Here is a 26,364-nt window from a genome sequence, read left to right on the forward strand (position 1 = left end):
TTATCTGTTCAACATAAATGAATTTTACTTCATCAAGCATGGACATGAAAGGACATTAATAATCTAACAAAATAAAACATGAATAAAACAAAAGCCACATGATGTACTATGGCAAGCAACCCTATTACATGGATATAAATACTTTCCTTCATAATTTTATACATGTACATATTTGATGTAGAAAAAAATCTTTCTGGTGGAAAATAAATTTAATATTCAAAATATGATTTTGAAATAAATTTAAAGAAGTCGTATTTCAGCTTCCTTATGTTTCATCAAGTATCAAATTTTATGTAATATGTTCCTAATTAAGTAGTTTTTTAATAATAGGATAATGAAACTATGTTTGAGGACTACAACTCCTTCAAATAATCTATTATTTAAGTATAACTATGAACTGTCATAATAAAAACATCAGATCTTATAGCATTTAAATTCGATTTGCAACCAAGTCTATTAGTTATTTCCATTTGTTTCTCCCTAAAAATAGGATAGTTTTGACAGCTATTGGGGCCAAAAATATCAAGTCCATGCAAACTACCAAAATTTAAAACAACAAACAAGGTGATTTATAACTATAGCTAAATAAATTGAGACTAGACAATGTATTTTAGGTAAGCTCAATTGGAAGAAGCTGAGAAAAACCATCACTTAATAACAACATCGATTAAATTGTTTGGTGATGTATTTAAAAACATTTGTATCCTCCTCTGTCATTGGCTCACAAGGTCATTTTAACAAACTTCAATTTAACGAAAATTGAAACAAAAAGTTTGCTTGTTTAAGATTACATAATTTTGATTAAACTGTTCAGATTCATCAAAATCATTTTTCATATATAAATCAAAATAATTTGTTTAATTCTAGTACTGCATGTATAATGTCTATAAATTTAACCTTAAATTTAAATTCACATGTTGACATACCATAAGAAATATATGTATTTTAACCATCCATCCATATACATCTCTTACTTAATATTACAGAAGAAGGAAAGTCATTCTTCTTACAAATTATAGAACCATGATCTTGTACATCACATTTCAGTGATAAAAATAGTGCTGATTAAATTGTTTATGAAACCAACTACCACAGCAGCTACGTTAGCACCTTAAAAAGACACTTGATATCATACATGTAGTATAATACACCAAATATACACAATGTCTCTAGAAAAACAATATATTTGACTATCAATATTACAGCTAAAATTCACATGTATTTCACCATACTACAGAGGACGATGAATATCTCATAATTTTTGAAAGATTGTTACCATCATGGAAAATATAGAACTTTATCCACTGTGCTCACTGCAGCACGCACTTTACACAAAAGACACTAAAGGGATGCAGCCATTAAAAACATTCAAGCTTAATGGTAAAATCTGGCAGTTCAAAAATTATTCATCTTTTAACACATTTACAAACTTTCCTATAGCAATAATCAAGAAGAACTCGAAACAAAAAAACAAGAATCTTTGGTGAAAAGCAGAAATTCAACTTTCAAAACTTAATTTGACTACAATGCAATCTGATTAAAATACAGGTCTTTACTATACTAAAACAAAGGTTTTTATTTTAATCAGAAGAACTACAATGATACAAGCTCCTGTTTATAGTAAACTTTTTTTAAAAACTCATATTATATAGGGTAGATATTATTTGGGAGCATCGACTTAAGCAACATTAAAAGTTGGAGAAAGTACAGTAGCTTTATGATGAAATAAAATCCAATTTTTATGAGTTAATATGTATGTATCATACTTTTCCTTCCTCAGACTCTCTACTGTTAGCATCATGTTTGAACAATGAGGAGCTGACATGTAGAGATGATCTTTGTGTGACTGTTTACATCTACATACTGTAATCTAGGCTGGGTCGGAGTCACCACTGGAAATGTGTTCACTGAAATATCTACGAAGCAGCTAATTCCAATTTACTGAAGCACAAACATGCCTAGCAATGACAACAATAAAATATTATTGGTCAAAAAAAAACATCTTTTAAATTCTGAACACTATACATGTATTGGAATTAAGACGATATTTTAACAAGTATGGAAAATACATCGTATGTAGCATTGGTTCATTGTGGCATTTAAGTTAGGTTTTACATGAAAATACCGAAAAATGTAGATAAAAATTTCACCAAGGTTTTGGAAAATATCTTGCAGAATGAATTTAAAATGTATTAAAATTTGTTTATACTCATTTCTTTTGTATGTAATTTTCTACTTTTTTTTTCTCAAATCAATATAAACTATTTTTAATATGCAGAATGATCTACCATCATACAATTACATGCACACAGACAATGTCAATCGACTGGATTTAGTAATTTGATGAGGGTTTTCTATTTGAAACAAAAAAATCCATGAAAATTCCCACAAATGAAGTAAATGCTGCTATTGTAATTTTAAGCTACCTATATAAGTGAACAATACATACCATCAGTTGTCTCCCTTAGATAACTTGTCTCCCTTGAAGTTCAAACTTACCTTACTTCCTGTTTCACAGGACAGAAATATTAACCATGAAATACTATGTACAACAAAAAATGCTCTCATTACATGAGATTTCAACAAGTGTATATCTGCTTTTGTTAATGTTTCTTCAACAAATGTGAACAACTACTAAATATTTTCTGTATTCAACAGCGTAAGTAATACATGTAATATAAAGTGAGAAAAATAATTGATGATTTAACAATATAGATGGGACTATGGTTAAACTAAAATGAGCTGTACATATACATATTCAACATTTTGTACATCAAGTAACTTCACAGAAAATATAAGCAAAAATAAACAGCACTGCCTTAGAAAACTTGCCCTCCTGCATCTTGGGCATAATCTGAGTTGTTCAATTACCACATGTTTGCAACACTATCACATGTGTTTATAGAAAATAAAGACGTAATTCTTAGACAGAACAATTACAGACTGAATCTGATCATGAAAACTAGTTTCTATGACTGTTACAGAAAAGGAACAACTTTATATCTTGAAAATGAAATTTAAACAACAGAATAATGAAAGAATAATCATATCTGTTGTGCTTATTTGCAACAAAATGTACATTTTTACAACAATACTTTCACTGATAAGAAAAAATTTATGATTCCTTTATACATAATGTACAAGCTAAATCGAATGTATTTTTTTTTTATTTATGTCTGTGATGATAAGTATGTCTTTAAAATTGAAAAATAAAACAATTTTGGTGTTAATACTTTTTATGTGATGTTCATGAATTTCATATATAATTTGAAAAATGACCTTATATTAATATGATATATGTATATTATGCCAATTTCAAACAATTTGCTTATTCATTAACCGAAAAGTAGTATCCTTCATCAAGATACAACTTTCTCAAAAAATTATTTTAAATCAATATATTTTAAAATACCCTATATCTTTTCTATGTCCAATACAAGGTAGAATGTTTTCTGACAACACATTGATGTGGAGAAGATAAAATACAGTAGAATACAGACAAAAACTGAGCAACACTTACTTTTTGATGGTATTTTCACTCAAAACCAAATATAGACTAGATAAATAAAAATATCTATTAAAATCACATTATAAATATATCTTTTGAAACAGAAGGGACAAAAAACAGTAAGTTAACATGTACATGATTGCAAGGCAACGGGGTGTAATACGTAAGGGTACACAAATAATACAATGTGCCTAGATGGGGTAGTGTAAATTAAATGGGGCTTTAAAAAAAAAATTAAAAAAATAGTCAGTTTAAACTAAATGTATTTTTTTCTCAAAAAAAGGGTCTGTGTGAATTAAAGGGGACTTTTTCTTTAAAGATGCTCCACCGCAGACAGAGCATAAATTATATTCATCATTTGAACAATAATTGGTGTTTAAGTTTGTGTATATATATGCCTAATTAACACCAAAAACTCATATTAAATAATTTATTTCGCCTTTGGTGCATGCACAATCAGTACTTCTTTCCATATAGGATATAGTGCCGCGGAATTTTTTCGGGATGCAATTAATTATTTTTCATATTTTAAACATTAAGTAAAATTGTATGCTCAAACTTTTCAATGGTGGTAATGGTGTAAAGTAAGTAACTTTTGTAACTGAAGAAAAATACTTATTCGTCTGCTCCTGTTTTTGATAGTGAAAAAATACCATTTGTCAGCGGTGGAGCATCTTAAAAAAAAAATAAAATAAACGGAAACAAACAAACAGATGTCTCAGATTTTTCCTTCTGACAAAAGTTCATCTTAAAAATTTGATACATACATTCAGAAGTAACCATGTACGTAACAAATAGAACATGTACATGCCTCATGTAATTTCACAATATGTAAATGATTTTCCCGTCGTGGGTGTCCTGGTATTAAAGAGTTTCAGAAATATTCCTTGACTTAAGAAATTTTCTGTAAACTTTCCATGCATTAAAAACTAACGAAAAATCTTTAATAACAGAAAGGAAAACTTGCAAAAATTAAATAATAGATTTTCCACTTTCTTTAATGCAAAAGAAATTTTAACAAGGTATTTCCTCAGGTTAAGGAATAGTGCTGAAGCCAGTGAACCTAGAACACATTGTTATCAACATGCTGTTGTTGGTATATGAAGATGCTGAAGTGACGCCATCGTTTCCGTGGAAACCCCGGGGGTACCTAGTAACACAGTGTGTGCTGCGGACGCCTCAAAAGAGGCCGAGTCATTGGCAGAAAGAGAACTGTTCAGGAGCCCTTGGCCGGCCATCTGTGAGTTGTACTCGGCCGTCTCCATACGTAGGATGTAAGGTATGATACTATCTATCTGTACATTTCCAATGAGACCAGCGAAGAACAGTTCCTCCATTACCCCAGGACTGAGGGCATGTAGGGGAGGCAGACGCAGCATTAACTTGCCCATCCGATCCATGTTGTTGGGCTGAACCTGTTGTAAGTGTTGACTTAATTCACGCTGTACTTGTTCTTGGATGCGCTCTATTTGTGAAGAGTTTGTCAGGGTATGATTGTCTGAAACAGAAATCATTTTAGTGTTATACAAATTCTATTTGTATGAAGGCACTCATGTATGATAATAATACAGTTCAATACTTTTTAAATATTACCCATAAAAGTATGAATAAAAAGGCCTCTGCTAAATGAGGAGGTATTTTGTGAAAAACTGGAATGTGTATTGCAGAAATCATGAAAAATCTTTCTTTTTTCTTTTGCTTAAAAAAATTCACAAAAAATCCTTTCAATGAATAAAAAAGCGCCCATTTTAATTGATCATTTTTGATTTTTTTTTTACTTTACTTTATTTACGGATATTTAACTTAGATTCAATAATTCGCAGACAAAAATGTTAAGGTTTAATGGTCGTCACATTACATAACATTAAACACAGAATGAAAAGCCAATATGTTCATTATTAGAGATATTGTCTGACATCTTACCTGGGGAGAAGAGCATTAGCGCCTTGAGGTAGGCGTATTCCTGCTCTGTCACCTGTAACGTGTGCATGGAATGGATGTAGTTCTGTAACAACCTAAAGGTGGACAGCTAGTGGTATTGTGTTAGAACACATAATCACTTAGTCACTGCAGCCTCTTAGGTGACACAATTTTTGTGTGATGGAGTCAACTCTAAACCAGAGCTTCAATATGTGGTCTATCACTGTCTTGACACGCTCTGCTGAATTCTTATCTGTAACATATAAGAAATTCAGGTAAGACGTTTATTTTGTTTAACGTCCTATTAACAATCTTGGTCATTTAACTCGGGTCACCCCTGAAATTGCATAATGGACTGGTCCAGTCTTTGATTTGGAAGAAACTAAATGTGTTTTCAGGGGTGAATGAGTTAAGGAGGTGCCAAGTTAAGAAGTAGAAGAAAGCAGAAATACCAAGGTCTTTACTTCACACAAGTTTCAAATTCACAACCTAAAGGTGGACACATAATCACTTAGTCACTGCAGCCTCTTAGGTGACACAATTTTTGTGTGATGGAGTCAACTCTAAACCAGACTAGAGCAATAATTTAATTGGTTAAACTTTTTATTAATATATATTAACAAGGAGAACGATTTTCTGCAAGGATAAAAGTTTCTCATATCAAATGACAAAAGTATGTAATATAATAGAATTAGAGAAAACACAAGATTGTGTATAAATTAAACCTTTAAAATAAGAAATCAGCTTTATAAAGCTCGCATATTTATAAGTCAAGTTCTTTCTTTCAATATCTACTAACAAAATATCATGTAAAAAAGCAATGATGAATAAAAAAAATACTAAACTATTGATGACAGAAGGCCATTGGTGAATTAGTGGCAACTTTCATTAGAATCTGTAATTTATTGAACTTTGTTTAAGATATGAAAAAATATACATGGTGACTTATTCTCATGCACTACCCAGAATACATTGAAATCCTGTTAATATCATGTTCCATTTATCAGGCAAACATGTCATTGTGATTATTAAGCAGAATGTGATATTAATCAATTTGACATTAAGTGGTTTCCATTGTACTCATTATGAGATGCCGTTACATACCCTGCTGTAGCGCTGTCTGTAGGTGGTTGAGTATAGCCATGAGGATAGTGGACAGCGACATGTTGTTAGCACACTGTGCCAGCCCCAGTGTAAAGAGTTCACTCCAGCAGGACTTGACAAGTATTGTCTGTATGTCTTGGCTGAAACACACCAACAGGTATATTTTAACTTGTTAATTTAGTACATTTGTTAAGGATAACTTTAACAAAATGCTCATTACAAGCAAAATTGAATTATTTTATAATGTAGGTCCTCTAACTGACGAGTAATTACAACGTGCAGTCAGGGTTCTCACTAAGTTTTTTAATAGATGGTTGAAAATTGATAATAGGTGGTTGGGGGCCGCTGGCCCTTATCATGGCCAATACTTATTTCTGACAAAAATAGCTGGTTGTAAACTAAGGAAATAGACGGCTGTTTTTGCCGGCAACCGGCTTTTAAATCAATCTGAATAAAATACAAATCCTTAATATCACTACATTGGATAGGAGGATCTGACAACATCCCATTAGGGGTCACGTTCTGGTGATCTTTCAAAATAGCCAATCAAATTGCTGCTATCAGAATCTTGACAGGCAACAAAATAGTTTGAAAAAGCTGTGAGAATTATTCTTGTGTATATCCATCTCACCCAAAAAGTACAACGAAGCTAAATGTATATGTATAACGGGACTAAATAACATTTTCAATTGATGTAGCAAGGTGTAGACATTGTTTTGTGATCTGAACTACAGCTGGTATGACCCTCATCCGAACATGACCCTTTATGGGACGCTGTCAGATCCTACATTGAACAGAGTGGTTATAAGGATCTGTATTTTAATCAGATTGTATAACTGTAACAATACTACTCGTTCAAATGACATTGGTTTAATGGTTCAGATAGTTTCAGATTAGTCACAGACAAACAAAAATGCTTAGCTTATACATTAATGACAATAAATTAAGAAAAGTAATGTACACATCTGTGCTCCTGATAATTTACGGAGGTGTGGGTATTTGTATTCGCACGTTTGAAATCTGAGGGGTACGATTCTTTACATCAGGTTGAACATAAAAGTTAACATAAAGGTATCTAGGAAAAGATATGTGGTTACAGTCAACAGTTATTGATGACAAGCTAGCATTTGTGCAAATATCTCTATGAAACAAGAACACAATCAAAGCAGACTATTGAGTATGACTTGAATTATTCTGATTTTGCAAAATTTCTTCTGATTTCATTTCTGGATGTAAGCGCTCATAACAATCGGGTTGCATAATACAAATATTATTAGGAGTAATCAGTACCTTTTCATACAATTTTTAGGGGTAATTGACAAACTTGAACGGGTTTTTTACCCGTGCACTTGTCTCAACTACACTGGAGCACTGCACAGGTCTGATTCGTTAAGTTTGTTTCTGGACAGTTCACATGTGAATTGACTGCATACTACTGTGTGTATATACTGGATAAACTTAAAATCTATGAGAAACAACTTACAATTGAATAATATTCCCCATGCTTGGTTATAGCAAAACTAGAAAAGATTTAACACTGTCAGGAGAAAAATGCTAGTTGGTTTTGGTTACATGTTTAAAGTTAGTTACTTTTGAGACTTTAGATTTTTTTCAAATGTTAATGTTACCTGTAATATTGACCAATAAACTTGGTTTCAGTTTCACGACGGCTCCATAACTTAAGAGTTTTCCCCTTAACTTCTATAATCCTTTCTTACGGTGAATTTTTTAATTTAAGGAACTCCTTAAAATTAAGGAATGTTTATGAAACTAGGCCTAAACACCTGTAATTACCTATCATTTGTGATGTTAATTCTCACCTGTATTACCTATTATATGTTATATTAATTCTCACCTGTAATTATACCTATCATTTGTTAATTCTTACCTGAGTATCTGAAAGGCTGGGATGGAGCGAGTCCAGTGCATGGACAGAAATAGAAGTCTGGAGGCGCTCTCACAGATGTAGTGGACATTAAGATAGGCTGGCATCGGTGAAGGGGTGGTCAACATAAACTGGAAATTCTGGCCATTTAGAATTGGACCTGTGGATTCAAGAATTCATATAATAATAAAGATTCCATGACACAGAAGACGACACTGAAGTCTCCTGCCTTATGCATGTATTGTTTAACGTTCCTTAGTCTATTAGGAAATTATGTCTTTCTTATATCTGTAAGAAGCTTACAGCTGAAAATACCATTTAAAGATATAATACATTTCATATATGGGGATTCAAGCTTTTTCACTTTGGTTACCATTAAAATGCTTATTCACCGTATGCATATTGTAATTTTCTGCTCTGATGGTAGGTTTTAATGATACTGTTATATGATGTGTTTTGTGAGTGTTACATAATATTTTCTGTAGAAAAAGTAATTTTACCACATAAGTTATAAGGTTACAATCAATACCTACCATCTAGAGCAAATAACACTGTAATATGTAGATAGGAAATTAGCTGCAATATCGTAGCTCAAAAGACTTTTTGATTGATATCGTTGATGATTTTGAAAGAAATTTGGGGAAGTGCCCTTTGGTCCATTTTGAGAAATACATAGCAGTAGTAACAAACAAAAAATTATCAAAGTGAATACTCGAGCAAAGAAAACCACTCTAAATGTGTTCATTGGCCTTCTAAAGTCCTTACATATCAAAATGACAGTCAATTTCTGCTTATATTACTTTGTCTAGTTTCGACCATTGAAATTATGGGAAAGCCCCATGTAAATTTAGCACAGTGCTAAAAATAATTTTGCCTAACTTCTTTCTGTATCCGACTAATGACTTGAAATCAAAAAAGGCACCGTCAGTGATCTTATATACAGTCTATCACTGGAATAACTGACTCAATCATTTTTACATGCATAAAATGTCTATGGGAGTGAGCTCCATAAATGTGGTGTGCTCACCATCAATATCAAGTACAACAGGGTCACGACTGTAGTCTGAAGCAGACGTGTCCATACTGAGTCCTGATTGGTCCATACTGCTGTCACATATTCCCGAATTATCCATCTGAAATGAATGTAACAAACCTGAGTTATCCATCTGAAAAGGTACAATGATAAAAGAAATTACTCAAACAAAATAAACAAAAAGACACCAAACATGAAAGAGAAACAAAACACAACATCAAAACAAGAATTTATAAGTAAGAAGTGTAGAGGACATCTGTGTTCTAATTAGTTCACTTTATAAGTAAGAAGTGTAGAGGACATCTGTGTTCTAATTAGTTCACTTTATAAGTAAGAAGTGTAGAGGACATCTGTGTTCTAGTTAGTTCACTTTATAAGGAAGAAGTGTAGAGGACATCTGTGTTCTAATTAGTTCACTTTATAAGTAAGAAGTGTAGAGGACATCTGTGTTCTAATTAGTTCACTTTATAAGGAAGAAGTGTAGAGGACATCTGTGTTCTAATTAGTTCACTTTATAAGGAAGAAGTGTAGAGGACATCTGTGTTCTAATTAGTTCACTTTATAAGGAAGAAGTGTAGAGGACATCTGTGTTCTAATTAGTTCACTTTATAAGTAAGAAGTGTAGAGGACATCTGTGTTCTAGTTAGTTCACTTTATAAGGAAGAAGTGTAGAGGACATCTGTGTTCTAATTAGTTCACTTTATAAGGAAAAAGTGTAGAAGACATCTGTGTTCTAATTAGTTCACTTTATAAGTAAGAAGTGTAGAGGACATCTGTGTTCTAATTAGTTCACTTTATAAGGAAGAAGTGTAGAGGACATCTGTGTTCTAATTAGTTCACTTTATAAGTAAGAAGTGTAGAGGACATCTGTGTTCTAGTTAGTTCACTTTATAAGGAAGAAGTGTAGAGGACATCTGTGTTCTAATTAGTTCACTTTATAAGGAAGAAGTGTAGAAGACATCTGTGTTCTAATTAGTTCACTTTATAAGTAAGAAGTGTAGAGGACATCTGTGTTCTAATTAGTTCACTTTATAAGTAAGAAGTGTAGAGGACATCTGTGTTCTAATTAGTTCACTTTATAAGTAAGAAGTGTAGAGGACATCTGTGTTCTAATTAGTTCACTTTATAAGTAAGAAGTGTAGAGGACATCTGTGTTCTAATTAGTTCACTTTATAAGTAAGAAGTGTAGAGGACATCTGTGTTCTAATTAGTTCACTTTATAAGTAAGAAGTGTAGAGGACATCTGTGTTCTAATTAGTTCACTTTATAAGTAAGAAGTGTAGAGGACATCTGTGTTCTAATTAGTTCACTTTATAAGGAAGAAGTGTAGAGGACATCTGTGTTCTAATTAGTTCACTTTATAAGGAAGAAGTGTAGAGGACATCTGTGTTCTGATTAGTTCACTTTATATGTAAGAAGTGTAGAGGACATCTGTGTTCTAGTTAGTTCACTTCATAAGGAAGAAGTGTAGAGGACATCTGTGTTCTAATTAGTTCACTTTATAAGGAAGAAGTGTAGAAGACATCTGTGTTCTAATTAGTTCACTTTATAAGTAAGAAGTGTAGAGGACATCTGTGTTCTAATTAGTTCACTTTATAAGTAAGAAGTGTAGAGGACATCTGTGTTCTAATTAGTTCACTTTATAAGTAAGAAGTGTAGAGGACATCTGTGTTCTAATTAGTTCACTTTATAAGGAAGAAGTGTAGAGGACATCTGTGTTCTAATTAGTTCACTTTATAAGTAAGAAGTGTAGAGGACATCTGTGTTCTAATTAGTTCACTTTATAAGGAAGAAGTGTAGAGGACATCTGTGTTCTAATTAGTTCACTTTATAAGGAAGAAGTGTAGAGGACATCTGTGTTCTAATTAGTTCACTTTATAAGTAAGAAGTGTAGAGGACATCTGTGTTCTAGTTAGTTCACTTTATAAGGAAGAAGTGTAGAGGACATCTGTGTTCTAATTAGTTCACTTTATAAGGAAGAAGTGTAGAAGACATCTGTGTTCTAATTAGTTCACTTTATAAGTAAGAAGTGTAGAGGACATCTGTGTTCTAATTAGTTCACTTTATAAGTAAGAAGTGTAGAGGACATCTGTGTTCTAATTAGTTCACTTTATAAGGAAGAAGTGTAGAGGACATCTGTGTTCTAATTAGTTCACTTTATAAGGAAGAAGTGTAGAGGACATCTGTGTTCTAATTAGTTCACTTTATTTACTGTATATACAGCTTGTTATTTTTACAGATCAAAATTGATAAGATCAAAAAAAATTGGTTTCAAAATTTTGTGATTTGATTGTAAGGGTATTGTAAATGAACTTATTTTCGCTGTGACTGACTTTCACGTTTTTTTTGTCTAGCTATTTCTTGTCAGCAATTTAATTTCACAATTTAGAGTCATTAAGATCGAATGCATTTTTTGCCTTTTTGTGGCAAATTATTTTAATGATTACTAGGTATCCAAAATTTAATAGTAGACAAAAATTAGTTGGTTTATAATATATATATGGTCTATAATTAATCCAATTCTCAATTCTTCTGCTACCATAGCAATATCCCGCAATTTAAAAAAAAAAAAAAAAACCAGAAATACTGATAACCGGCTATACAGCATAAGTAGTAAACTAATAATTATCTAGTGGGAAGGAAGTGAGTTAATTATAAAAGAAGAAAACACCAATAGTATGTTATTATCACCACTGTCTTATCAGTGTTAAAATATTACAAGAATATTAGAAAATTAAGTGGATTATTTCAATAATTGACTTGAAATACAGGAAAATATTTCATTAACTCATTTAATAAAATTTATTCTGTTTTCAGTTATATTTTCTAGTAATACAAGTTTCCTGATGATTTGAAATATTTTTTTGAATTTCATCTGTGAGTGACCATTTAAGTCAATGTTAAGATATTTTTTCAGGAAAGTATAGACCTTTTGGTCATTTTCCCCTGTTCAAGACAACTTAAAACAAATAAACTGAAAAATATATATTATACTTAAATAAGTAATTCAAGTAAGCAATGCAAGAGTCACATGCAAGATTTAGTTTTCTCAGAAAAAAATTGAGTAAGTTTCACAGAAAATGAAATCAAAACGCAAAATAAAAGAAGTCATATTGCATACATCTAACAATTTCAACAACAGCTAGAAACTAATACATGCACAATAAATAGATAGATCACAAAATAAAATAATAAAATATTACACAATTTCCTTTAGCTTATTTTGTTTTCAATCCTGAATGAAAAAGTACCTATCAATACCTCTTAAGTAAGTTGGTCTCATTCTTAATGTAAGCATAAATCATATAAAGCATGCCTTGCCAGTACATGTAACAGATCATAAATAAAAAAAATAATCATGGAATGATGTACATAGTCCATAAATAATACAGTTGTAATGTATATACAAAAAGGTATGAGAAATCACCTTTAGTGTTTTTTACCTTTATAAATAGATTTTCCTTGTGTGTATGTATAAATATACATGTATGTCTTATGGAGACATGAGTGATTATAAGGCCAAATTCAGTACAGTAGAACCCCTTTTAAATGTCATATAATATTGAACTGCCTAATACCACATTTTCTTGATACACCACTTTATCCTATATATTCTTTGTATTACTACATCTGTTATTGTCCACTGACTTTTGTACTGACAACAGTTATTACCACTAACTCTTGTCTACATTGTTAAGTCCCCAAAATTATAACCCAATCATAGGTCAGGTGGCGGTATACAATTCTATAATTAAATACTGACCTGGCTAGTATTTAGATTCTGTTGAGTCTGTACAGCTTTGGCCAGGGTATCAAATGCCTTAGCTACAGAGGATGTAGTGACAGTGGACGTCTCAAACGGATGGGGAATCTGAAGGTCCACCTCGTCTTGGTTCTTCTTCCCCATATTGGCTAGGGTAGTCACAACACTGGCAAGTGTACTCAGATCTGAAGTAAACAACACAGTCAATGTAGTTACCCAGGGACATTGCTCCAGAGTGCAGGCATGATTTGGCACCAGAGACAAAATAGCTGTCAGCCTGATTATCTTAAAAAAAGAGCTAAAAATGGCTGAACCCTCAAAAATCAATATGTTTCTTATACTTCAAGAAAAACCTGCATACAGATCTACATATGACTTCCACCATGGCAGTGAGTTTCAGTAAAATCGATCCAGTAGTTTAGGAGGAGTTCTCCCACCATTTTTTTTAACTGTGGAGAGGGTGTCATAATTATAATTATCCTACCGGGTATTTCATAGGTTAGTAATGCTTGAATCAATTTGTACCATGGTTAGAAAGATGATTACTAATGAACAGTCTGTGTGCTATCTAAATACGGAGTAGATGTACACAAAATCTTATTAATCTTAGTTATATTTCCTCTTCACAATGGCACCTCAGTGTGGCAGGTTTGTGATGGCTATTTACCAGCTGAAGAGTTAATTAGTACAAAGATGAAGGATACTCACCTGTATTGGCAGTGGTCTGTGGAGAGTTAGCACTCAGCACTAAAGATCCTTGGTCGGTCTGGACTATACGCTCCTGTAAATTGGCCAGTAGGTTGGAGGCAGCCCGCGGGGTCATCTCTTCAGGGATCTGTGAAGGCATAGGAAAGGACTATTTTCCATGCACAGAATTCAATAGCATATTTAATAGGACACAAAAATTAATTGAAAAATTTAATTAACAGTATTGGATAAATCAAATTGTTGTCTCTCATTATCATCCTTTATACGTTCATCAATGTGATTAGTGTTTTCAATAATAAACATTAAATATTTTACCGCTTTGTTGATGAGTATAACAATTTTGAAGTGAATGATGATTAATCCAAACAAAACAAGGAGCCGCAAGGCATGGCATTATCCCCTGCGCCCTGCAGTTGATTTGAAAACCCAAATACATCAAGGTCAAAGTAACAATTATTCAAGTATAACTTCTATTATTTATGCGAGTATTGTAAAACTTGAAAAAAAAAAAAAAAACCATCAGGTAACAAAAGTTTCCATGATAACATCAAAAATTCCAAAAATTGAGGGTCCACAACAGTAAAAGGCACAACTAGGACACTTGTCTGATATATACAGAAAGTTCATGGTTTTTGAGTTATAGCCCGGAAAAGAATCTCGGACAGATGGACAGAGCCTAATATATATAATACAATAACTAGATCTTCTGCAAACATGTTTCGAGTGGGATAATTATAGCCTTTTTTGACAGTGGAATCAAAGATAGATTCCAACAGCGATGATCTTTACTTTAGCAGTGATGGTAGAAACATTATGATCTACTTGGGTGAACTATAGACCACCTACTTTAACAGTAAAGGTATGACTAACCAATGAATTTCGTTGGTAACATAGGAGCATTGAAAGTAAAAATGAGGACAGAATGTCCTACTTTGGATGGTATGATCTGCAGCTAGAAATGACCTAATTTTGATTGTATGATCTGAAGTTTACCTCCTACTGACAGTAAACCTTGGGATTACCTACTTTGAACAGCATGAAGGGATGACCTACTTGGTTTGACCTTCTTTGGACAGTATGACCTACTTTGAACAGCATGAAAGGATGACCTACTTGGTATGACCTTCTTTGGACAGTATGACCTACTTTGAACAGAATGAAGGGATGACCTACTTGGTATGACTTCTTTGGACAGTATGACCTAGGAATAACCTACTTTGGAGAGTTTCACCTAAGCATGATGACCTTCTTTATAAATTTTGACTTAAGAATGACCTACTTTGGACAGTTTGACCTAGGAATGACCTACTATAAACAATTTGAACAAGGGATGACCTACTTATGACAGTTTGAACATGGGATGACCTACTTAGAACAATGTGATCCAAGGATGACCTACTTTGGACAGTTTAACCTAGGGATGACCTATGTTAAACAGTATGACCTAGGGATGACCTTTTGTTAGACAGTATGACCTAGGGATGACTTATGTTAGACAGTATGACCTAGGGATGACCTTATGTAAGACAATATGACCTAGGGATGACCTTATGTTAGACAGTATGACCTAGGGATGACCTATGTGAGACAGTATGACCTAGGGAAGACCTACTTTGGCAGTGAAGGTGGGTATGGCAGCAGAAGGACTGTTGAGGTCTTTCCTGATGTAGATTCTCTGTGTTGATGTAGCTACAGTGGTCGGAACCTTTTCCTTCTCCGGAGGTTTCCGCTCCTGCTGTACAGCTGCAACAAAGTTCCAATAACAGAGTTGATCACCACAGTCATCAGATACTGAGGTCTAACTCCATAATTACATATTCATACAAAATATCTATTTGGTAATATGAAAACATGTATTTGTATATGAATACTATTAGTTTCTTCTTGATGATGCTTTCAAACAATGATGCTTCAAAAAGGTACCTTCTTGTTTAATTGATTCCATGTCGACATAAGTGAGGTCATAATGGTTATACTTCAGTAAGTACTGGTGATTCAATATTTTAACATACATAATTTACAATCAATTAAACATAAGCCTATTATGTCTGAAGCAATAAGGCAAGGATCAGTCTGGGTGTCTGGAGTGAAATGAAATTGATTGAATGATTGAATATAACTGGTCAAATAAAAAAATGAGAGCTAAAGAGTTCACAAAGTTGGTATAAAGTAATCTTATTCAACTTTTGATGAAAATTCTTATGTCTTTGAAAGAATAACATCCATATAAACAAATGAGTTAGAGTGAACATCAGAAATTGCCTCCTTTATATAAAATCCAGAGAAAACCAAGGAATTTTTTTTGCTTAAAATTCTCTCACTCCTTTTCATCCTTTTCTTGCAATTCATTCTTACAAAAAAACTATAAAAACAACAAATCTGAATAAAACAAGACACAAAGAGAGATATCACCATACTTAGAACACACTAGATACTTTGGAAGTAGCATTTACCCTTCAGCTTTTGTTGCACTTAAATAAAACTTTACCAAATCTTGTATCAATGTTAAAATTTGTCATATAAACCAGCAAAGGAAGAAAAATCTAATTAAAAGCGTGCTTGATATGTTTTTGTGTGCATTGCTTGTTTTGATTTCTTCCAAAAGAACAAATTTCATGATGTCGTTGGTGCACAAGCTGAGAGGTATATGCGTACCAAGAGTCCCTGTCCCCGATATCTGCTTACATTCAGACCGCATTCCCACTGCGAGACACTTCTGTAGACGACAGTACTGACAGCGGTTACGATGTGGCTTGTTCACCGGGCAGTCCTTGTTCCCCCTACAGGCGTACCCCAACTGTTTCCTTATACTTCTCTTAAAGAACCCCTTACAACCCTCACAGCTGATTACACCATAGTGTCGGCCTGAAACAAATAATTATGAAGTAAGAAGAATGGGAGAAAACATTTTTACTATCAAATACTTCAAAAATGATCTCCATAATTCTGTATCCAACTTTTTTCCCTGGTGATTTAACTTCGCATTTTTATGCAGCACAACTTTTTCACTGTCATTTAATTTGGCAATATAGACTTGTATGGTTTTCTTCACCTGTGTTTGAAACATTTTCATGCAATTTTGTTTCTACTTTTTCTGCAAAATTCAATCGCAAGCAAAAATAAATCGGTTTCCAGTACTGTAAACCAACCTTTGTTTGCATGCAGTGAAATTTTGGGAAAGAACGAATATGATTCACTGCCAAACATTTCTAAGCACAGGTATTATAAATAAAATGCTATGAACAATCATTAAGTAAGAACACATCAAAAGAAGCAACCTTCATTAGCTGAGTGACAGAACCACTACTAAACCCTACATTCATTGTATATCAGTTCATTTTATGTATGTAGAAAATGCAATAACTAAAGAACTCATTTGTAAAAGGTTGAAAAATAGGAAATGTAGTTATTGTGTAAAGTTTCCAGACAGAGGTTGAAAGATAAAAGTTTGAACATATAATTATTTTCTAATCTGTTAAATACAAACAATGCTCCATAAGGGAATTATAACAAGAATGCTTCAAACCACTCCATATTGAATGATTTTATACTTTCTGATGAGAGTCTATAAGAATTAATGTAAAATTCTAACCACCTGAAGCTTTGTCACCACAGACAACACAGGGTTCAAACTGTGTCTTCTGTTCAAATGGAGTTTTGTTCACCATTTTCTCCCTCATCTGAAGCTGTTCCTCTCGGAGTCGCTCGAGTCGCTGGGTGTGCTGTAACTCCTGTTCATCAAACATGGATTTATATTTTTGTGCAGACATAGTAAAATTATCCAAATTCATGTACCTTTTGATATGATAAATTACCATTTTCGACCAAATATGCGCCCATGTTCCTATAAGCGCCCCTCCCCCTTTTTGAGGCCTCAATTTCAATTGTCCACCCATAATTAAGACCAAAACTACACAAAACTGTCTAGATTTGCAAAAATTTCGTCTTAATATTACCTTTTTTCTTCAATTTTTTTAAATGCCCTGGGTGCCTATTGGGTCGATTACGGTATTTCAATTTCAATGAATTTTAGGATTTTTCCAAATAATTTTATGTTACTGGGGGAATATTTCCTATTATTAGTACTAACTCAGTGCAACACATTTTCTCAGTATGCAATTTAAGGTGAGTGATAATTTTGTGCACTGTTTCTCTCAAAAAGAACTATGAAACTTTCAAATTAAGAATACGATACTGCTTCTCAAAGGAATCCACTCCCACTAGATGCTTACTTTGAGTTTAGCCGCCCAGTCTATGGTTGTAATACTGGCGGTAGGGACCTGTACCACTTGTGTTGGTAGACCGTCCTTCAGCTTGGCTCCGAGGTCTTGTGTAGTCATCACCATCTGTTGTGTTCCGTTGGCCACCCCACCAGATGATACCTGTGGTTAGATTGATGCTATTGATCACTTATTTTTTTTTCCATCAAATGTATTGCCCTATTCAACCCAATAATTAAACACCCAGGGCGTTTAAAATTTTCAAAAAAAATTAGAAAGGTCCTAATCAGATGAAATTGTATGGAAAATCTAGACAGTTTTGTGTAGTTTTGGACTTTATTTATACCTGGGCAATCGAAATTGAGGCCTCAAAAAGGGGGAGGGGCGCTTATAGGGACATAGGCGCTTATTGGGTCAAATATGGTAATACTTTATTGATCACACACATCACCAGTGTCTTCACCACTGTATAATTAATTTTTCTTTGTTTTCATACCAAATCTGGCTTTCTGATTGGCCAATATTTTTTTTGCATACCACTATGAAAAAAAAATCCGAGAATGGCGCAAAACCCCGACATCGTGACGTCACAATAGAGACATTGACGTTGCGTATTGATTCGGAAAAAAGAATCCCTTGAAAAGCCACTGTAATGTTACATTTAAACATACTTCATTTTATCAAATAGAGTATAAAATCAATCATAAGTATTGATTTCATTATTTTTCAATTTTATCGGGTTATGAAAAGAAAAATTGTTTGCAAACTTTTGTGAGAATTCGCTACTAATTTTTTTCATACCCCGATAAAATTAAAAAATAGTGACATCAATGCTTAAATGAACAGAAAATTCCTCTATAGTATATGGTTTTAAAACTTTCTGTCTTTATGAAATTAGTTTTTAAAATTTCCATTAATCACACTTATATAATGCACCTCTATAATTTTTTTATAAATGAAATCAATTCTCATATATATTACTCTATTCATCACGTACTGTAAACCAAGTTAATGTCGTGTGCGACAAAATTTGGCATATTTTGTGGGCGATAAGAAAGCACGAAAATGAATCGCTGTGAAAATGCTAAGGTAAATGTAAAGTAGAACCCTTAGAAGTCTAGATTGCAAAACCAACTTGTTGTTGAGATGTTCTTAGACGCAAAAACATAAAATTAAATACAACCTGAGCCAATTCAGTTACCTGTGTGGGAGTAAGACTGACGGGTATAGGGAAGTTGGCCGGAGAGATTGTTATAGTCTGTAGATTGGGAATTGTACCCACAGTACTGGTAGCAACGTTCATGTTAGAAAGTCCCATTGGCAGCTGGCTAGGATTGATGACGTGGATGACGTTCTCTGAGACTCCACCCTCCATGGTAAATAGGTGTCCAGCGTTTGCCATGGTTTGACCAGGTGTGGACAGAACCGTGGCTGCAGCTGTAGTGTATGATGAGTGGGAGCTCTGCTCTTCTTCCCGTGAAGTCATTGACCCACCTGAAACAATTGCATAATCATTTTTACACACAATTTTACAGCGTAGTAACGTCATTGATGCATTACTGGGTGTCAAGTTCCCAATTACATTTTGCTCTATCAGAGTTACTTCCCTTTGTTACACTCCACCAGTACTGATAGAGTGAAATCAAGGAAAGTATCAACTGAATTGTTCTGTAACATAAGAGGAGTATATGTAAAGGTCGGTAGATCAGGGTTCAGACCTGAGATCCTCCAAACTCTAGGCGGATGTTCATATTGTGAAGAGTCCCGCATGGCCAGCATTGAAACTGAATAAGATACAGAAGCTTAAGGTTCTCAAAATTTTAAAAAGTTCTCCAGGAAAAGTATGTATCCAAGACATTCAAATGTCTATTCAAGTCCCAAAAATCACCAATAATAATTATGCACTTTAATTATATGCTGCCTGCAGTCTGCATATAAATATAAAGAATCAATCACAAATATCAACACATATGGGAATTATCTGTACATTATTGTATGTCATAGGGGCCATGTACATACACACATATGAACATATGCATACAGGTACCACTTACATAATGTATCATCAACACATGTACATTAACTAATGACCATCTTGATATATAATAGCCCACTTAACTTGAAAATCATAACCACTCATCTTTTCAATTTGTATATAGTACATGTACGTATACGTAACTACACTAATATATTTGTAATTTAATTTCTTACTTGGTTTGTAATTTCCAATTCAAATATATCAAGAACTAGATAAGATAGTCTAGATGATCCTTAAGTGGAAATTTAAAGCTTACATCAAATGTATAGCACTCATGAGATTTGTTTGAAATTTTATGCAAGTAATTTGCGATGTTTTGCATAAGTTCCTGTTCACTATATATGTGTCAATGTAAGTCCAAATAATTAAATCATGATGAAATTTCAGAATTTCTCAAAACTGAATTGTCAACAGTAGATATTTAGATTGTTTGTCAAAGGATATAAAATAGTGACAATGAACCTATACAATGACTCAATCTGATTGATAATGAATTTCCTTCCTTGTGTTGTCACATGTATCCTTATCTCTGTGTGGTGATGTGCATGTCTCCAATGTTAGTTGAAAGATAACATTATATTGCATCAAAACAAAAACATCAAAATTATTCAGAAATGAAACTTCTGCCAATGACTCTAATAATAACCATTAAAGTAAATTAATAGTCACATGACTCTTATAGTATCAGTATATTATAATTAATATAAACTCATTAGGCCAAAAAAATATATGTCTGTTTAAGGTTACATTTGCCAAAAAGAAATAGGGTCGCTAGGTCGGTATTTTTTTAGGGTATAACTTTCACTTCAAAATAATGGTTGGACCGGAGTCTGAGATCGAAATCCTAACTTACCTTTTTTTTTCATAGGAAAGACTTAAGAGGGAAAAAAAGACACAACTAATGAACAGATGAAATTCTCTAGTTATCTATCTCTAGATAATTTCAGATCCATCCTCAGCATATAATTGAGCTGATTCTAAGAAGGCTGAAATATTAATGTACATGTGAACATCAAGTCTAAAATTTCAGTCTGATCTTACAAAAAATCAGTAATTGCTATCTTTAGATGGAAATTAAAGGTATATGTCTGAGCTAATTAGCTCCACTGCTTTAATGCTATAGATGCTGATAGTAGTATGAGTACACTGACTTTAGGCGGCGAGACAAAGTCTAGACTAGTAATAAGTTGAATCATGTAGGCGATAAACCAGTCACTAACTAGTAAAGAGAATGCAATTAGAGTTAAGCATTTCGTTCACTTTTTTGTAGTGTGTAGGCAGCTTTCTTGTGATTCAGTGATAAAATTATGAACCAATACCCGGTACATGTACAATGGTTTATCTTGACCACATCCACCAGATGACCTAATCCTGGACATTTGATTTATGGGACATTTATGGATCATAATGAATTTCAACATGGTGTTCAGATTTATTTGAATACCCTTACATTTTATGGATAAGTTCATTACCTGGCTAAACTCATCATTATATTCATTACAACTTAATGAACTACAACATGTATTACCCTGCTATGATCTGGTGTATTTAAATTGAGGTTTAAGATCAAAGGTACATACCATAACAGCCCTATGAACTCTACACTTCTGACAGGTCAAAGGCTCCACTGTAAGTGGCAACCTCTCAGGTGAACCTGTATGATATATTGGGGTCAAAAGTCCTCTTCCTGCTGTAGGCTTTCTATATATATATATATATATATACACAATGTAATATCTGACAACCATCTCTGAAGAGTTGCTGGTCTGCAGGACAACTTCTGCAAGTCAGTTATTAATCTGTATATAAATATAGCTATCAACTAGGTACTCGGTAGGCCTAATAATGGTATGGCAATTTCTGTACATACAAGTTGGTAATTTCAGGGGCCTGTACCTATACCTTTCCAATTGGGGAAAATGTGTATTTTTCTTCTGTGAAATATATATTATGATATTCACCGAATACTTGCAATAGGCCAAATGATTTTTAACAGGCAGTACACTTTTATTGCATGATATAATGGAATTGATATCTACAAAACTCTTAGTACTCGTAACTTTTAATAAACATATCATCCAAATGGTTGCTGTTTTTAGGGGTTGCGCTGGACGAGTGGTTAAGATTGATGCCCCTGATTGTCACATGTAATATGATGGAAAAGAAAACAACCAAACTTCAGTAACAATAACATAGCCTGATTCAACAAGTGTCTTACCATTTCAAGCATGTGCATTGACAGTTTTATTTGGGACAGAATATCATAATGGCCCTTAAAGAAATTTTGCAGTATTTTCCTCAGACAAAGAGCATTGTAAAAATGTATTTTTTCTAATTCAAAAGATAAGATTACAAAATATGAAAAACACTTGAATAAAGCTAGTTAAATATAAATTAATAATTACAGTCATCCATCACTGACTTTATATATTCTTCTTCTATTAAAGCCACACTATATGTAAGTATCAACAAGAGGCCCATGGGCCTTAAACGGTCATCTGACTGATCATGGCACAAAGCAACAAAGTCACAGTATAAAGTAGCTGGTTAGCAATTAATATAAACAATACAAGGAACTCCTTTTTTGAATATGTAAGTTTCTGAAATAGGTAAAGGTCATTTGTTGAACTAACTAAGTAACTTGGTAGCCCTTCATCCATATATGGTTGTAACCCATTCAAGGAGGAAGGAGGAGTCAGATTCTAAAGCCAAATTTCAGCAAAGATCCCATTTTGGACCCCTGCCGTTTTATCCCCATGGGTTTTACCTCGTCCTTTATAAAATATGTTTGTCCTCACCTAAAGTTCCCCCTTCTGATCCCCGCCCCTCTGTCCCCTAGGATGTGACCTACTCATTTAAATTAAATAATTTTGTCCTTCCCCAGTGATGTTTCACACAAAATATGGATGCATTAATCCACTCAAGGGTTAAGGAGGAGTAGGCTTTTAAAGCAAAATTTAATTAAAATTCCCCCTTCTGAGCCCAACCCTTCTGTCCCCGGGGGTCGGACCTAACTTGTTCATATAAAATATGACAGCCCTTCCTCTACGATGTTTTACACAAAATATGGATGGAATCCTATCAAGGGTTAAGGAGGAGTAGGATTTTTAAGCTAAAAAAAGTACATGTACTCATTGTAATGGACACTAATACATAATCACCCAAACGACCCTCTCCCTCCCCATCTCCACCTGCAACAAATCAAGAATGCAGTTGCACAGTGTATGAACATCTTGAAAGAAATTATGAGGTACTTTTACATTCAATGAATGCAGACGAAAATTTGAAAACAGGAGGTTGGTCCAGCAACAATCTTTCATATTTTTTATCATACTGATCAGCATCCCTTAAAAACGTACCCCTATAGACTAATTTTCGTTGAGATCGGAGACCGAAACCTGAAAACAGGACATGGGCCCACAGCCATCTTGGAATACCAAAAACTTTTCAAAAATGTTTGTATGTTTTTTTGCCATCCCTTAAAACCTCTATAGACAATTTTCATTTGAGATCGGAGACCAAAACCTGAAAACAGGAAGTGGGTCATCTTGGAATACCAAAATCTTCATAAATTAAAAAATATTTGCATGTTGTTCGCCATCAGTTAAAACCGCTTTAGACCAGTTTTCATTGAGATCGTAGACTAAAGCCTGAAAACAGAAAGTGGGCCAGTGGCCATCTTTGAATACTAAAATCTTTCAATAAAATAATATGATTGTCCTTCCCTAATGATGTTTCACACCAAATATAGATGAAATCCACTCAAGAGTTAAGGAGGAGTAGGATTTTAAAGCTAAAATTTAGAAAATTTTACCTTTTAGGGCCCCACTCCTCAGTCCCTAGTGGTTGGAGCAAGCTCATTTATACAAAATATGATTGCCCTTTGCCAATGATATTACACACCAAACAATGTGTAATGGCGGACAGGAGCGAGTTTGAAAGTTTCACACGCATTTCACCACCATGGGCTTTTCTAGCATATCACAATAAAACTGACTGATCTAATTTCATTAGAACTGGTTTTTCCCAATACATGTACAAATTTTAATGTTCTCTTAGATTGAATTGTCTCTTTAAGGAGGAGCAGGAATTTAAAACTAAATTTAGAAAATTTCCTACTTTTGGGACCCCATCCCTCAGTCCTTAGGGGCCAGAGCAGGCTCATTTATATGAAAAATTATTGCCTTTTAATTTCCCAACAATTTTTCAAAACAAATTTGGTTGCCATTCATCCAAGGATTAAGGAGGAGTAGGATTTTAAAGCTAAAATTAAGAAAACTTGCCCTTTGGGGGCCCTGCACCTCTGCTCCTTGGGTTGGACCTAACTCATTGATAAAAAAATGATTGTCTTTCCCCAATGATGTTTCATACCACATAGGGATGAAATCCATCCAAGGAAAAAAGAGGAGTAGGATTTTAAAGCTAAAATTAAGAAAATTTGTCCTTTTGGGACCCCACCCCTCAGCCCCTAAGGGTTAGACCAGGCTCATTTTTATAAAAAATGATTGTCTTTCCCCAATGATGTTTCACACCAAATATGGATGAAACCCATCTAAGGATGAAGGAGGAGTAGGATTTTATGATCCCAAATTTGAGGTCAGGTGCATTTGTAGGCACAAGATGTGAGATCACAATCAATACCTACTGACATGAATAGATAAAATGGAATTGTAGGAGGTTGACAAGTTTTTACGAAATCAACTTTAAATAAAATATAAATATGTTTAATTATGTCAGTGTTTTAATGAAGGAAATCACAGTGACCTATTTTCTGGTGCAACTAAATGATCTAAATTTGGTGTTACATGGTGACCTGTGACCTAACTTAGGTGCTGAAAACGATAAAAGAAATTGTCGATTTATTAAATTATAAATTCAATTAAGTCTGATCATCGGTCCATCAATATTATTTTATATCAAATTGAATATTATTTGACTACATTTTGTAGTGATCTGCAACTATGCCTTTTCACTATTTTCTGGTTAACTTCAAAGCTTTCAATCTTATGTAAAATACTACTAAATGCCTTGGGAAAGTTATCAGTAATTTAATAAATTACAGCACTAAATAGTTAAACTGAACACATGAAAAATTACAAATCAAATTATTAGAATTACTGTACTTCGTAACTTTTTATATTAATTAAACTAATATATATCTTAATATAGCATGCATCTAGTCAATATTGTCAAGGCTATAAATTACTAAATTATGCCTACATTTGTCATCTAGAAAAAAAAATATACAGGTTACCTAGATCTAGGCCTACATGATATGGCTACAGACATTTCTACTTTGTTATGTAAATCCAGAGTCCATCTACAAGTGCACAGTAAATTCAATAGATCTAGTTTATAATGTGGTAATTTAATATTTATAATAACAATTCGTCGTATGTATAGTCCAAATGGCCCCTAGCAGGGTTCAAATCAATAACATTTCAACCCAGACTGAATCTCGTTTGCATAAAATATGCAGGTAACCTACTTCCTTTACCAAGTGCATATGCTAAAGGACAAAGGTCGCGGCTACCTTTATTCCTGATCAGTCGCACAATCGATTAAAATTGGTGTTTCATAAAAATGTAAGAGTCACTAATACAATCATATTCAAATAGCCTAACCGAAGTCGTTTCAATAAAATGTTGTATTATGGCCTTATCCACGATACAATTTGTAACCGTGTACTGCATTTGACCGTGTCACAGGGACAAGCTCCAAAGGTCACGCACCCTTTCCATGTGTAGCTGTCCGCCGTGTTTACACCAAACAAACGCTTGTTTACAGATATATCTGACAAACGTTTAAGCATTCTCTTACCATTTACCGGGCACCAGAAACGATAAAACTCTCTCTCTGATCAGATTTTCCTCAAAGTTATTTTAAGAAACGTATTTTCAGCCTATACCCAGCCAAATGTCTACAAAATGATAGAATGGCGGTCTCACAGGAAACGTCGAAACATCAAGCACTGACAGATTTCAGCAAATATACCCCACCATTTCCGTTCAAAATTTGACATGATGCCAACATATATATCAATTAGCAAATCACATTGGTATTTACTCACCATATAATTGATAACCATCAATTTATCATTAAAGTTTTATCTTCCAGGTTGTGCGCCGACAAGGAATAAAGGTCAGAGGTTGTGACCCACACCTCGAGACGCACTGAAAAACGTG

The 26,364-nt window shown here is 33.5% G+C and overlaps 1 protein-coding gene across 7 annotated transcripts; it reads right to left on the reverse strand.

Annotated features, from left to right (window-relative positions):
- Nucleotides 1–26,362, reverse strand: LOC138336878 (orphan steroid hormone receptor 2-like). 7 transcript variants are annotated; one of them, XM_069286489.1, is made up of 14 exons: nucleotides 26,250–26,362; nucleotides 19,343–19,635; nucleotides 18,154–18,303; nucleotides 17,517–17,652; nucleotides 16,577–16,786; nucleotides 15,534–15,664; nucleotides 13,922–14,069; nucleotides 13,214–13,398; nucleotides 9,445–9,550; nucleotides 8,421–8,577; nucleotides 6,533–6,672; nucleotides 5,630–5,681; nucleotides 5,432–5,517; nucleotides 1–5,006 (listed from the first exon to the last, which is right to left on the reverse strand). In XM_069286489.1, exons 2-14 carry the CDS (start codon nucleotides 19,625–19,627, stop codon nucleotides 4,588–4,590), a joined length of 2,205 nt encoding a protein of 734 aa, XP_069142590.1. In that variant the 5' UTR covers nucleotides 19,628–19,635; nucleotides 26,250–26,362; the 3' UTR covers nucleotides 1–4,587. The 7 variants fall into 7 exon arrangements, with proteins under 7 accessions (XP_069142590.1, XP_069142587.1, XP_069142589.1 ...); XM_069286486.1 differs by having other exon boundaries at nucleotides 9,445–9,583; XM_069286488.1 differs by having other exon boundaries at nucleotides 9,445–9,583; nucleotides 16,607–16,786; nucleotides 26,250–26,360.
- Between the last annotated feature and the right edge of the window lie 2 nt (nucleotides 26,363–26,364).

Source organism: Argopecten irradians, chromosome 12 (genome assembly GCF_041381155.1).
Source record: "Argopecten irradians isolate NY chromosome 12, Ai_NY, whole genome shotgun sequence".
Lineage (NCBI taxonomy): Eukaryota > Metazoa > Mollusca > Bivalvia > Pectinida > Pectinidae > Argopecten > Argopecten irradians.